This window comes from Electrona antarctica (genome assembly GCF_951216825.1).
Source record: "Electrona antarctica genome assembly, chromosome: 21".
Taxonomy (NCBI): Eukaryota; Metazoa; Chordata; class Actinopteri; order Myctophiformes; family Myctophidae; genus Electrona; species Electrona antarctica.
The window spans coordinates 12627669-12642137 of NC_136802.1; the positions used below are offsets into that span (position 1 = coordinate 12627669).

The following is a 14469-nucleotide window of genomic DNA, read 5'->3' on the forward strand; positions in this document are numbered from 1 at the left end:
CACACACACACACACACACACACACACACACACACACACAAGTTACAATACAAAGTATGTTGGAATGTAACACATGTGAGGTAGCTAAAGCATCAGCAGCACACAGAAATGCCAGCAGGGCTTTAATAATCGGAATTCCACAAGGGATACAGAAAGCTTCAGCATCCAGCCTCCCACTGCATAGCTTACATACTTCCCCCTCCGTGTCTCAAGCACTTACCCCGGCCCCTCCACACATATCTGCCATGACCCGACAACCCTTCTCTTATGCTGAAACGTTCACATTCTCAAGGGGCCGAATCAGCCAGAGAAAAGTTCCTCGCTTTGGTCAACTCTCTCCACTTATATAACCCTATAATATATCTATCTGGACATTATAGGAGTGAGAAGAACACAAAATAGGACATGAATCAAGGGAGCGGGGGGGTCATGGGTGATGGGGAAGGAATGTGCTCCAGAATATGGACTAATAAATACTAGTTTTATTTTATTTAAAAAGTAGTATCGCTAAGCAAATAAAATGCTTTGTTAAAGTTGTTCTGTGTATTTCTCCCTTCATCGTGTGGACATGTCGGCATTTTTGTGGAGGAAAGCTCTAAATGCAAAGAATACAAATATTCGTTTACCACACTGATCAGAACAATGGGATTTAGGTTAAAATGGGCAAAGCATTCGTTTAAGAAATTAAATATCACTATTGTTGCATTCAACTGGCTTCCAAATCCCCTTTCCATGTCCTTCCTGGGCATCCATCTATTCTCCACATTATGCCTTTAGTGGATCCATAGAATATAGTAAAGTCATTTGTAATAATACACCGTTATTAAGATCATAACAATGAACTTCCAGCTGTGCCTCAGTTGTAAGTACTAAATACTTGTTTAGCATGAAATAATGTTCTTATCCTATAAGAACATGTATTCTTCTTAGCTTGGCCTATAGCAGTCGGCACGGTGTCAGTACTGTCTGTCTTATTAGGCATTAACATAAGAGTAGAGTTTACCCTGCCAGCCAGCCAGTCTCATCTCTGGTGTCAGACTGACGTACCGCATACATTTTAATTAGATAACAGGGATACACTGACACGAACCATGCGTCAAGCTGTGGCTCCGCCCACCCCCGGGGGAAGTTGTGATTTGCTCTCGTTCACTGCAATGCAATTTGCGGCATTTTCAAAACAATATTGAGCAGAGTAGCGATTATCAAACGTATTTGCAATGCCATACGTTGAAAGATCTGTTGCCCGTGGACAAGGCACGCTACCTCCGCAAGTTAGATAGCATCGACATAGATGTTTGTCCGTATGTGATTAAGGATTGGACCAAGTTGCATTGGCAGCCATAGAAACTAAAACCGGATGTGACGTTTTTGGGTGTTCCTGTCTAGCTTCGTGTCAGTGTATAGAGGTACTGCAAGGGTCCATATCTACACTTTGATTAGGTTGACAGATTTTGCAGCGTATAGTTTCACAAGTATACTCTCCTATTTGATTGTCAAATGGGCAGCTCAATGCTGGTTATCAGTAAGCCATTCAGAGTTTAGTCTTGGTTCTCAAGTGAGATTATTGAGACTTGTTCATGCTGTGTAGTATGAATGTTGATGCAAATGCCTAATTTGCGTGGCATTCCCCTGCAAGCATCCCGATTAACGGCCGACTTGGGAAGCCCCCGCAAATGAGGGTCACATTTTAATTAGCTCACCATTCTAACCCATCATTATTTTTTACATTTTTAATTACAACATTAATTTTCTAATCAAATCAGCCTTTCCCAGATATGGAGCTGATAGACTGGACAAATGAAGTCAAAGATTCACAAAATTAGCCCCCTAGCCCCAGCTTTGAGGGTCTGTGTAAACACAAACATTGAAGACAAAAGTGTGTAAACACAAACATTGAAGACAAAAGTGTGTAAACTGTAAACACAAACATTGAAGATAAAAGTGAGAATGCAAATTGTATTGGCCAGAATGAGATGATGTATGATAAGAGCGCCCCTCTAGGGTTATATTTTTCTTTATGGAATCAGTGGTACTATCAGCCTTGTTCACGTAATCTAATCTCACAAAACGACCAGGCTTATCCCAGGTCTGCCAATTCAAAATTAAAGTCTGCACTCTGTGGGCTCCCAGTCAAAGCTATATTTGTTCTCGACTAAAACGTCTTCTTCAGACATTTCGAAGAAGGTCTTTTAGTCGTAAAATGTTAACAAATAAAGCTTGACAGGGATCCGTTTGAGCCACACAGTGTGCAAACTTTAATTTGGAATTGCCTGTGATTTTCGTCTGGCCGGCAGCTACCCCTCCAATGAATGTGCAAGCTTCATTTTCTTTGATATGATCCCTGCAGGTCAGCCTCTGGTGAGCTTACCTGCTCTTTGAGGTGCTGCACGGACTTCTGCAGGGCCAAGATCTGGTGGAACAGGGGGCTCTGAAGCACCGACCTGAGCAGGCTGAGCTTCTCCTCGGTGGGCACCTCCCCTCTCTCCTTCAGCCTGGCCTGGAGACGCTCCACCGCCTGCAAGGCACGCTGCGTATCTGCAAACCATCACATAGTTCAGTGACAGCAAAGCATTGCCGGCGGGCAATGAGAGACAGGACATGGAGGAAGGAGTGGATGAATGAGGGCAGGAGGACTGGAGCTTGACCAATGTGTCGGTCTGGCCGGTATATCGGCCATTATTAAACTTTTTGATGACATCGAAAAGAAAAGTTTAACAATTTTTTGACAAAATGTTGGTCAAAATATCGGTAATCGGTGAAACCGGGATCACATCAAACCCAAAGAGATATGGCATCGGTAAGGAGCAGAGCAGTGTGTGTGTGTGTGTGTGTGTGTGTGTGTGTGTGTGTGTGTGTGTGTGTGTTATACACTAGTGCAGTGCAATACAGACTTCAGGTTAAATGGGACGATATTATTTGGTTTGGAATAGTTTCTCTCAGTCATCATAAACCGTGTGCCTCTAGATGATGCAGAAATGGAATGTAGTTAATATTACAACAGAGTAAATGAGAAACAGAGGGTGAAACAGAGGAGACAGAGTAGAGAGAGAGAGACTAATGGAGAGAGGGCAAACCACAGGTTTCCATCCATGAAGGGTTAGTTAAGGTTGACTGCAATTCAATAGAAGTTACAATAATGGAATAATGTGGCTCCAGCTTGTACGTACGTGAAAGCAAAATAAATAACAAGCTAGATAGATAGATACATAAAGAAAGAAAGAAGGAGAAAACTCCATGCAATGTGCTATTCTCTTCCAGAGTAACAATGTTTCTATTTTTCTCTGGGTCAATGGCGGGATACATGGAGGCCTAGAATGGGTATCTGCAGGACGGGACGGGGGGGCTGGTGGGGGACATCCCTCCACAGCTTGCTTGCTGGACCCAGCATAAGCTCCAACAATCGAGCAACTCAAGCGTCATCTTTCACTAACAAGACACACAGCGGCTTGTTAGTGAAGATCGGCCGGTCCGGCATCATTTGGACGAGAGACGAAGCAATTTCCGAGGCTCCCCAACTGTGACTAACACCTAATACTGGGACGCACAAGGTACAAGAGATGGCGGGGGGGGGGGGGGGGGGGGGGGGGGTCTCGGCTGTTTGAACAGCGGCTGTAAACAAGCCAATAGCGCGGAGGTCTCAGCAGACAGGACGTTTCTGTTAGATACCCCACCCGGTGCAGTGTGGGTAACTCCGCCACCATTGTTTTGGTTGCTCTTGCCGCCTCACAAGCATGAATAATGCTTATATTTGACTCCCACCAGACTGTAAGCCTACTACAGCATGTGTGTGTGTGTATTAGGGATGTCCCGATCACGTTTCTTTTGCTCCCGATCCGATTCCGATCATTTGATTTTGAGCATCTGCTGATACCGATTTCTCCGAGCCGATATTTATATTTTATAGAACACGTTTATGCCATATCACAATAGTACAAATAGTCCCAAATCACAGACAAAATCCAGTCTAATATCATGATATGGATATAATATTGATACTAGGGACAAGCATAGTGTGTATGTATGTATTGTACACATGCATGTTGATTGGCATTAACGGATAAGGTTGTTTTTTGCAAAAGACCAAAGGTTTTGCACAGATATATTTGGGCCTCGAGCTTACTGGTTCTTTTTCAGCTCTGTTGGGAATGGGTTGAGTAAAAGCAACTTATATCCTCTATCCATCTGTCAAACTGCATAGTATGTAACTATTTAATTATGTGATGTCATTTCTCTTCCAGTTTCCAACCTTCTGATGTTTTATCTTTCTCATACTCTGTGTATGTTTATATTGCCTTTGTCTTAATGTTGTCAGAATAATAGATGACTTACCCATTGTTTCAATCATTTCTGGATGCCAGGCGAGTGTGATAGTTGCCCATTAACAAAAATCACTTCTTTCTTTTCTTCAAGGCCTGCAAAACACAATACAGCAGCACATCATTCCAAACTCATTGAGGGAGAAGCAGCATCATACAGTAGCATATTTTGCCCAATTCATGCCCCATCGTGCAACTGTTTTGCAAATGCAGAAAATAGCAGATCTACAGTAAGCTCGCGGCAGCTTACAGATTACAGTGACACCGTCGCGTGACCATGTATAAATAAGGCAGACTGAAATAAATCAGTGACTGCAAAATGTGAGACAGCAAAAAGTGAGACAGCAAACCAGCAATCAATAATAGACCAGCAATTTCATTCACTGACTCTTTCTGTTGTTGTTTTTCATGCTTTCTTTGCAGTCACAACCAAAAGCTAACCTAGCATTCCCTCTCAGTAACTGACTTCTCCAATGTCCTCTACTCTAAATGTCAACGTGAATTGGATGTCGCCCTTTTCTGATGGGTGGACTCTTATCTGCCCGGATGCTTCATCAAAATGTCATCGTGTCTTCGCTGAACTGAACCTTAGACTATTTGCGGAATCCCAGTGCAATTGCAAACCTTTACCGGCATGGAAACAATAGGGAACATACACATCAAGGCTGTTACAGTAGGTCTCTTATTGATGGATAAACAGCTGCAAATTGCAATTCCTGAGACACTTCATTAATCGACTTTGGCAGGGGTTTCGTGACTTGGGTGACATGCCTGTGGGCAGGCCTTAGTGAAGTCATTACCTGAGCATGTGGTGATACTCAAATGCAGACTTGTCATATAAGAGCTGTGGTTCCCAAACGTTTTAGCTCAAAGTCCCAAACGAGAAATTAGATGATTGCCTGGGAACCAAACTAGTGGCAATAGCACATCTGATAAATGGTAAATGGTGCATTTATATAGCGCCTTGGATAAAGGCGCTTTACATAGATTGTGCATTACATTCACCCATTCACACACCGATACACCGATTGCGGCGGAAGCCATGCAAGGTACCAACCAGCACATCGGGAGCAATTTGGGGTTCAGTGTCTTGCCCAAGGACACTTCGACATGTAGACAGGAGGATTCGAACCGCCGACCCATGGATCATTGGACGACCTGCTCTACCTCCTGAGCCACAGTCGCCCCGATAAGCTTACACAACACATTGCTTCGTGCCGCATTGACACAAATCAATAATGAAACAAATGAAAGCTAAAGTTGGAAAATGCTCAAATAAAAAGTACAACTTTGATACATTTAAGTTATTTGAACTAATATTGTGCATTTAACTTGGATCCAGTAAAAAAACGTTTTATTTGAAGTCTGCATCTGCATCCAGAATCACAGTTGTACTGTTTAATTAACAGGTGTAAGGTAAACCCTACTGGAAAGCGGTATCAATATTGGTTGATTTGACCACGCAATTCATCGGTTATCGGATTTCTGCCAAAATTTCAATACTGTGCATTCCTACTTGGAACAAACGGTTAATTCTCATATCAAGGGAGTGACATATGCCCCGTTTTCACATACACACCCAAAGTGCAGGAAGTATAGTGACATTTTTGAAATTCACCTCTTGTGAAAACGGCCACTGATCTGACTGGGCTATTTTGGCTAATGCTCTTATTGATGGATTGACATTTGTCAATTGCCATTCCTGGACTCCAGTAATTGACCTTACAGTGGCTTTGTGACGTACTAGAGTACATTTACATGCCAATGACTTTGGCAGCAGACATTACATGTCATGAGTGACTAAGGAGCAACAGGTAGTGCCTTCACCTTCATCTGTACGCAGTTTGCTTTTGCACTGTCAATATCTATTTAGAACCAAAATGCACTTCTATGGGAAGAGAATAAGAGATCATTTTCCACCACCTGTCCTATAATTAACAATTATGCAGCAGAGTTGCCATAATTTGCAGCCAGTTAGCCCGGCTACTGTAGCAGCATAATATATTAGGCTATGCCTATTTAATCTATTTTCACAGAAATACAGTGTTCAATCCAAATAGGCGACTAAATACTTATTACACTTACAGTATCTGCTGACTGAAGTGGACACTGAAGCCATAATGAAAAATGCTACAGTGGACCAGACCTGTAATGATTCACGGCTGGTAACATTTTGTCTCTACTCTCTCTCTAGTCTACGTTTATAGTTTTTTTTGAAGGAATCACTGGCAAAATATGTAAATCAGACTTCAGGGGGGATTATAGCAGCCTAAGCAACGGCCTACATTCTTCTTACAACGTGTCGTAAATACACACATTCTTCATTATTATGCAGTGCCAAATAGCAGAAAGGGGACAACAAGTGGCTAACACTGATTAGCCCCCGTTCCCATGGGAGCGCCTGTAAACAATGAGTCTCTCTTCTTATCAGCAGCCCCCCTGACCCCTCGTCCCATCGCGATGATCGTACGACGGTGTCGCTACACAGACAGACAGTCGCTTGCCGAAAATAGACGATAGGTAAGCTGCAACTGCTGCATAGTTATTATGGTAAGCTACCTGTGACTGTGAGACAGTCAGTGAGTGAGCTTGCAGATTCTGACTGCTACTTTCAGCCTACTCAAACATATTAAATGCCATTCAGTCATGTTTAGTTGATCCACAAGAGTAAACAAAAAGAAGAAGAATTTAAAAAGATACCCTACTGATAATTTGGCCCATGCTTTTGTGTTATAATAGTGAGTCAATGTAAATAGTGACCTGTGTGGATATAGAATAAAGTCAGCTGTGGCTATTATTATGTAGCTGTAGCCTATCAAGTCTGTAAGGGACAATCCGCTTTTCTCAACTCCTCCTCCTCAGGCTCCTCTTCCCATCTCATCCATGGAGAAGCAACAGGCTACCGTCCGACCCAAAACACGACAAAAGAATAGAAAAGTTAGGCGAGCTGTTGAGTTTGGAACAGAAGGGAATCTACACAGCCCCGCTTTATTTCAGTACATTGAAGCATTTTAGATGCGACAGAGGGACGAATAAAAGCAAAGCCACTTTTTATCGCATGAGTGAGTGAGTGAACCCATCGCTCCACCGCGTCTCTGCTTCTTTAGCGACATAAACATTGTTGTTATATGTTGCACGGCAGCCCAAGCACATTTGTTTCTCAAAGCTATTATGTACGCGCTTACTTTTAGTCGACAAAAGAAAATAACCACAAAAAGAATACACTTACATATAGCCAGGCGTTCCTTTTACTTGATGTAATCCTGTTGTAACAGATAGTAGTACAGGACTACTAGTAGTCTAGTACCGCTGCGTGTAACGGAGCACAGCAGACAGACAGACCGACTGCCAGTGCCTGCCCCGGGGCTGCTTCAACATGGGGCGTAGTGTAATCTGATCCTATGGACACATTTACAGCGACAGACAGTGCTGACACACTGCATGATGATGAAGCGCCCCTTACTGGACATGTGAACTACTGTAGGCTATAATAATGTCATCGATTCTTTTTTATTTAATTTCCCCGTTTGATATGTAGACTATTATAGGCCACAAAACGCCTTTTAATTAATAAAAAACAAACAAATAAATACATACTTGAATTGAAAAATGGTGGACCCACTCGTCCACAGTCTTTGTATTGAGTTGTGCTTTCATGTGAAATGTACCCATTCTGCAAACTGTTAATAAATACTTCAATCAATCAATCATACATAAAATAAAATATAAATATCTGGAAAACCTGGTATTTTCTCCCTGGAAATAAAAACGTCTGGGTTGCCGAGGCTAGTTATATACTGTAATCCTGAAAGTGTACACTCTGACAGAGACCAGTACTGGCCTACTGGGTCCATTTGGTTGTGTCATCCACTATGGATCTGACTCACACACTTTGTGGCAGCGGTGGCCGAACGGATAGCGGCGCGGTCTAGATACCGGAAGGTTCCCAGTTCGAACCAGCCGTCCGACACGTTAAAATTACCACCACTGAAATGCCCTTGAACAAGGCATCAACCACTACGATGAAATGTGTTCTATGAGCAGGGCCTGGCTGGAAACAAGTTCTTGAGCTTAGCCCAGATACCCTGGGTAAATATAGATTTCATTTCATTTCATTTCATTGCTCCATCTCACCAATACAAAAACCATCAATACAAAACATAAAGGTTTGCAACAATGGAGCTCCTACAAGCTCACACAAATTCTTCAACAAGTATGAAGGTTAATATATTCAAGAGATACATACATATTCATGTCATGATAATGGTGGTAATAATACAAATCAGATATGTGTGAAGTGTGGGGCGCTCTTATCGTCATGCATCATCATACATCACATTCCGTGCTCAGCCAATCAAATAATCACAAAATTTCATTCTGACCAATCACTTTTGGCGTAAGTCACTTTTCTGTCCTCACTTTTTGCTTCAATGTTTGCGTTTACACTTTACAGTTTTCACAGACACCAAAAGCTGGGCATAGGGGGGCAAGTGCCCCTCAACAATAATGATAAGGTTTAAAACTTTATTTGCCATCTGCACTGGCAATGATGCAAATGATCCTGTTGTTATTCACTCACTGCACATTACCTGACACCTGTCGTCTATACTGAATTATCTGTGATTCATATTCAACAGGATTTCCAGAGTGTCGATTGAACACTGAAAGTGTACAAATTGACCCAGGATTTTACTGTGCAGATCACTGGTTCTCAAAGTGGGGTCTTAGGAACGCTATAAGGTCCTTGAGGGGGATCCAGGGGTCACCTGCTAAATGATTGATAATTGGGAACCAAATTGTGTACACGTTGTGTACAAATGGACCCTTATGGGTCAATTTGGTTCCATTTAATACACTCTCAGAGTATGGGTATGCGTGGTACTGTATATGCCAAACCGGGGGTCCCTTTTAAATGTTTGAGAATCACTGTACACTATTGACCACTGAATATAGACTATTGACCCAATACATAATCAAAATTAATATGCAACTGCTGAAATACAGTATATCAATAACTGAAAAAAGGCCAAACAATAATGATATTGTATTCTAAACCTACGATATTCTCCAACCATCTGGTATCGTGCATATCAATGTGGAAAGAATATACCAAATATTAGCACCTCCAAAAAGGTTTAGTTTCTCACATGTATAAACACAAGTGAACTGTGAACTGCAATGAGCATATTCAATTTCACTAAACATTGCATGGTACAAAGGAGGCAAAGGAATGTTTTCTTCAACCCAGGAAGCACCTTGGAAAAGGAAAGGACACAGTGTGCTAATACAATGTAAGATCATCTAGTGTATCCTGTTTATAGGATTATGTTCTCCATTTCCAAGTCCCAATGTACCATGCTTATCAAATTTGATATGAGCCGTTACTCAAAATTAAATGTATCAAACATCCTCAGGGACAAACTCCCTTAGAAATTGTGATTCTGCATCAAATCTCACACGCGCAAGCCAGTAGTGCTGTGACTTTTATAAATTGTCTGGGGGTCATGGTATTGTGTGAGGAAGTGGTTTAAGGACAAGTCAACATCTCTAAAGGTACATGGATATGAATACAGGTTATTCACATCCATTTAAAATGCCCCTTTTATAACATGTATTATCAATTTGTGCCGCTTTAATACACCATCACAACCTTTTAACCACTTTAACTCTATTTTATATTTTGGCTATTCCAAAATAGGTGATCTACAAGCTCAAGCTGTGAGCTCGTTGATCTGCTATTTTTTAAAATTTGTAATTAAAAACATATTGACAAAAATGTGGAATAATTTAAATTCAGATGGGGATCCATTCCACAGCCAAATACATATTTGAGTGTCCATGACAATGCAACGGTTGGCAAACCACAGTTCTGATGCTCTCTGCAAGACTCTCTGCATTGCTTTGCGGTTGAGGTCAGTACAGTTCCCATACCAGGCAGTGATGCAGACAGACAGAATGACACAACAATAATGTGGTTGTCACAAAATCCCATGGCACACCTGGACTTCTCTCACGGCACTGTTTGGGAACCACTGTTGTGAGGTATAGGGATTGTTTTAAGCTCCAAAGCTGATGGGGTGATCATCAGTGCTTTCATCACAAGCAAACCTGTCAAGTCTTAAGACTACACACTTATGACATTCCCATTTTCCCCAGGATTTTGGTTGTGTGTGTGCTTGCGTCACAGTGCGTGCGTGTTTGTGTTATTGTAAGAGTAGGTTGGATATGTTGTTGTAACATTTCAATTGTGAATGGATGTGGTTGATGTTTATAAAATAGGGTGTGGTGGCTTTGGATAGTTGTGTTTTATTAATGTGAAGCTCATTGAGTTTTATTTGTGCTATTCACAAATGAAATAGGCTTACCGGTAACTTGATTTAGCTTAGTCAACAAGCTCCCTATAAACACATGGTCATAACCACAAAGAAATCAACGTGAGGAAGACCAGAAGGCCTTGTCATTGGGGTAGAGGTGACTTTGACTGTAGCTAACAACCGCATGGCTATGCTAGCTATTCTTTCTTTCTTTGATTATGAGCAGAACATCTTTAGCTGCTTGAATCCCAACAGGCTACCCCTGCCCCTATGTTCATCTCTGAATACACCTGCAACAAAGTCAAAGAGAGCCAGTACGGCCCATCTGTTAGATGTTCTTTGAAGACAGAGATAACACAGGTTCAAGCTACTTTGTGGACACAAAGGGACATGCTAACCTGGGTTCAAGTCCATAACCCTTTCCCTCTTTCCTCTTGCCTCTCCATCCTCCCTTAGTCCCTCATGTATTTTATATCCTCACTATATCTCCCTCACACTTTTTGTCCTAGTTTGACAACTAGGCAAGACGATTGGCTCAACCATGAACCATAAAAGGAGCAACCTTTCAGATAAAAATACACTTATAAGGGCAGAATTCCAGCTATTCAGGTGTGTGCCGTGTGTATTGTGCTGTTTTATTTTTCATATTTGCCTGCCACAGTCGGGTAGAAATAACATTTAGCATTTGTGAGTGTTGTAATTACTAGTGGAAATGTCTACTCAGTTTGCATTCACCCATTCACACACCGATGGTGGCGGAAACCATGCAGGGCACCAACCAGCACATCAGGAGCAATTCAATCCGGCGACTCTTACCCCTGAGCCACTGCCCCGTATGTTGCTCCAAATGCTAATAAAAAATTTGTATCAATGGTCAAGGTTGTTTCTCTAGCTTGAATGATTGTACGATAATTTCTAAATGAAAATTACCTCTATGAGTATAGCCTACTTGTGACAGGCTCAATGGCACGACGACAAGCAAGGTTCTATTAACTTCTTATTAAAAAGTTCCTTATTTCCAAGTACCAACATACACTGATTGTCATGACTCATGCCATAGGCCTGTCGTGAGATGGCATCACACATCGAAAAAAAGGCCATCAACAAGACAAGCTCACTTCCGCGACGCATTTTAGATCTTGTAGATCTGCTATTTCCAGTATTGTACAACAGTAGCCATGATTGAGGATATAAGAAGACACACGACTTGTGGTGACAGAGGTTCTCAGTAGCGTTGGGATCGGGAAACAGAAGATCCAGAGGAACCGGATCCAACATTGAGGAATAACCGGAATTGGTTCCATCACATTTGGAACCGTTGGTTTTATCACATTGTCAGTGACTCTCAAACCTTTTCATTTGAAGTACCACCATAACTCTGAGAGTGTACAAATGGAACCAAATGGACCCATAAGGGTTCCATTTTTTATTTATTTTATTATTATATTTTTATTTCATTTTTTGCATGAAAGGCACAGGTACAGGCATACAAAGAGAATGCACACAAAGCATAATTCAAATTATTTTCCTACTGCAATCAGTGGCTTGCCCCTTGCCTCATTTTTAAAAATCCTACCCCCAAACCCCTGCACCAACCACCGTTGATAAAAAAAAAAGAGAAAATATAGTAATGATTATAACAATTAAATGCAACATAAAAATCTATCAAAACAAATTGTAAATAAATAACAATAAATTAATCCTAAGGGTTCCATTTGTACACTCAAGACACTTTAAGATTTCACTCTCAGAGAGTGCAAATATTATTATTAATATGTAGGAATTTTGCCTTGGGCTTCAGTGGTGTACAAAAATACATTAGCATAATGAAATAACATAAAACCCAAAAAGCACAGCTTCAGGTACTAATTTAAGTTTGATATATGCATAATTCAGCAGTTTATCTGATTTACCTTCTATATTGTTTTGGTAAATTAATAAAGTTGCCTTTTCATTTGTGTGAAAACAGGAGAAAAAAACAAAATAATGGATAACAACTAGTGGTGATGCAGAGAGGATATTTGTATAGGCTGCAGTTTCAGGATCCTCCAGTAAAATCACTATTTGTTCGTTTAACAATTTGTATTCTCTGAGTTTAATAAACGCTGAAGATTTTACTTGTGCAGACAGGGGCAAGCATACGTTAACAAGAATAATAGCCCACTGCACCAACACAAGGAAAAGTAGAAGGATATAATTAGCCATGAGTATTCTTAATTTAAATACGTAATCTGACATTTGATCATGGCTGTCTGCTGTTGGATAAAATGAGAGTATGAAAATAGATGTAACTAGAAAAAGTGCCCTTCTGGGCACAGGTCTCCACCAGGAGGATGTTTTGTGTGTGTGTGTGTGTGAGAGACGCGGCTTGGCCTGTTGTAGCGCCACCATGAGGCTGATTTGAAAACTGTCAAGTGGCATTTCTTCCTCAGCCTAGTGGGAATATGCATGCACAGTTTCACCGCAATCGGATGCTGCATTGAGTAATTGTGGCAATTTGTACAAAACGGGTACAAAGCGGGCTACTCCTGAAAGGTTTAGAAGCCAATCGTAGGCAATGAAGGTGGATTATGAGAAATCAAACAAACGCGTCTTGATCACATGACTAAGGAGAGCATGTGTACCGATTTGCGTGAAATTTGGATAAAATCTGAAGGAGTAATATTAGAAAATGTGTTTTACATATGTCGGCCTCCTGGTGGCGCTATAAAGAGCAGATGTGAAAAATTCCAGGCAAAGGTTTTCCCTTGGCCTCTAGGGAGTTGGCATACAAAGTTATCCACAGATCCGTGCAGTTAGAGGTAAAAACACTTTTCGGTGAGTTATAGCACCACCATGAGGCTGAGTTGAAAATGTTCACGTGGCATTTCTTCCTCGGCCTAGTGGGAATGTGCGTGCACAATTTCACGGAAATCACACAATGTGTCCATGATTTGCAGCATTTTGTTGAAACTGAGCACTCCTGCAAACTTTAGAAGCCAATCTTAGCCAATCAGGATGGAGTCTGAGAAATCTGAAAGACCCGTTTCGTTGAATGGCTCTAGAGACTGTGTACCAATTTGCGTGATGTTTGGACAAAATCTGTAGGTCTACTGTCCAAAAACTTGTTTTGCACAAAGCGGCCTCCTGGCGGCGCTATAACAGGCCGTTCTGGAAATTCTGGGGCAGAGGTTCATCGTTGGCATCCAGGGAGTGTGTGTGCAAAATTTGACATCGACCGGGTTAACGGTGCCGGAGATTAGCTGTTCACAGACGGACACACACACACACACACACACACGGACACACACACGGACGGAGTGCAAAACATACTCTCTCCCCATGCCTTCGGCCTGGTGGAGACAATGATTACATTTCTGTAATCTGCATCTCGATTACAGAAATCAAACCTTTCGATATATCGAAAGGTTTGATTTCGATTTCGATATATCTTCATACACCATGGCAGTGTTTTGTATAGAGATGGGGGTAGGCTACCTTTATTGTAATACAACATTTTTGTTTAACCATCCGCCTTTAATTTAATTTAAAAGACCATCACTGCTGTAAAGCAATTTTACTCACTAGTATGGAAACAAGTCATTTTGCATTCACTGTATGTATGGAACAAAATCCGTTTTTATTTTTTGTATTTTAATAAAAGAAAGTCTTGGGAAAAGGGTTTAAAATTATTCCAAATAGGGAAGTGTGCATCACATTTTTTACAACAATGTCTCCAACTACAAATGTCCAAAGTACACACATTAAACACTCCGCCCAGGACGAAGTTCTTTGTCCTTTCTATTAGTAACGCCCGTCGCCCAGGACGAAGTATTGTCCAAACAACGAAGTTTATTGAT

General features: G+C 41.3%; 1 protein-coding gene across 3 annotated transcripts in view; it reads right to left on the reverse strand.

Annotated features, from left to right (window-relative positions):
- mpdz (multiple PDZ domain crumbs cell polarity complex component) overlaps nt 1-7687 on the reverse strand; it is a 103924-nt gene extending 96237 nt beyond the window's left edge. For all 3 annotated transcript variants that reach the window (XM_079491132.1, XM_079491131.1, XM_079491130.1), the window contains exons 1-3: nt 7546-7687; nt 4330-4412; nt 2369-2535 (exon numbers count right to left, since the gene is read on the reverse strand). In XM_079491132.1, the coding sequence (XP_079347258.1) occupies nt 2369-2535; nt 4330-4345 (183 nt within the window). In that variant the 5' untranslated portion in view covers nt 4346-4412; nt 7546-7687. The remainder of the gene's footprint in view (nt 1-2368; nt 2536-4329; nt 4413-7545) is intronic.
- Between the last annotated feature and the right edge of the window lie 6782 nt (nt 7688-14469).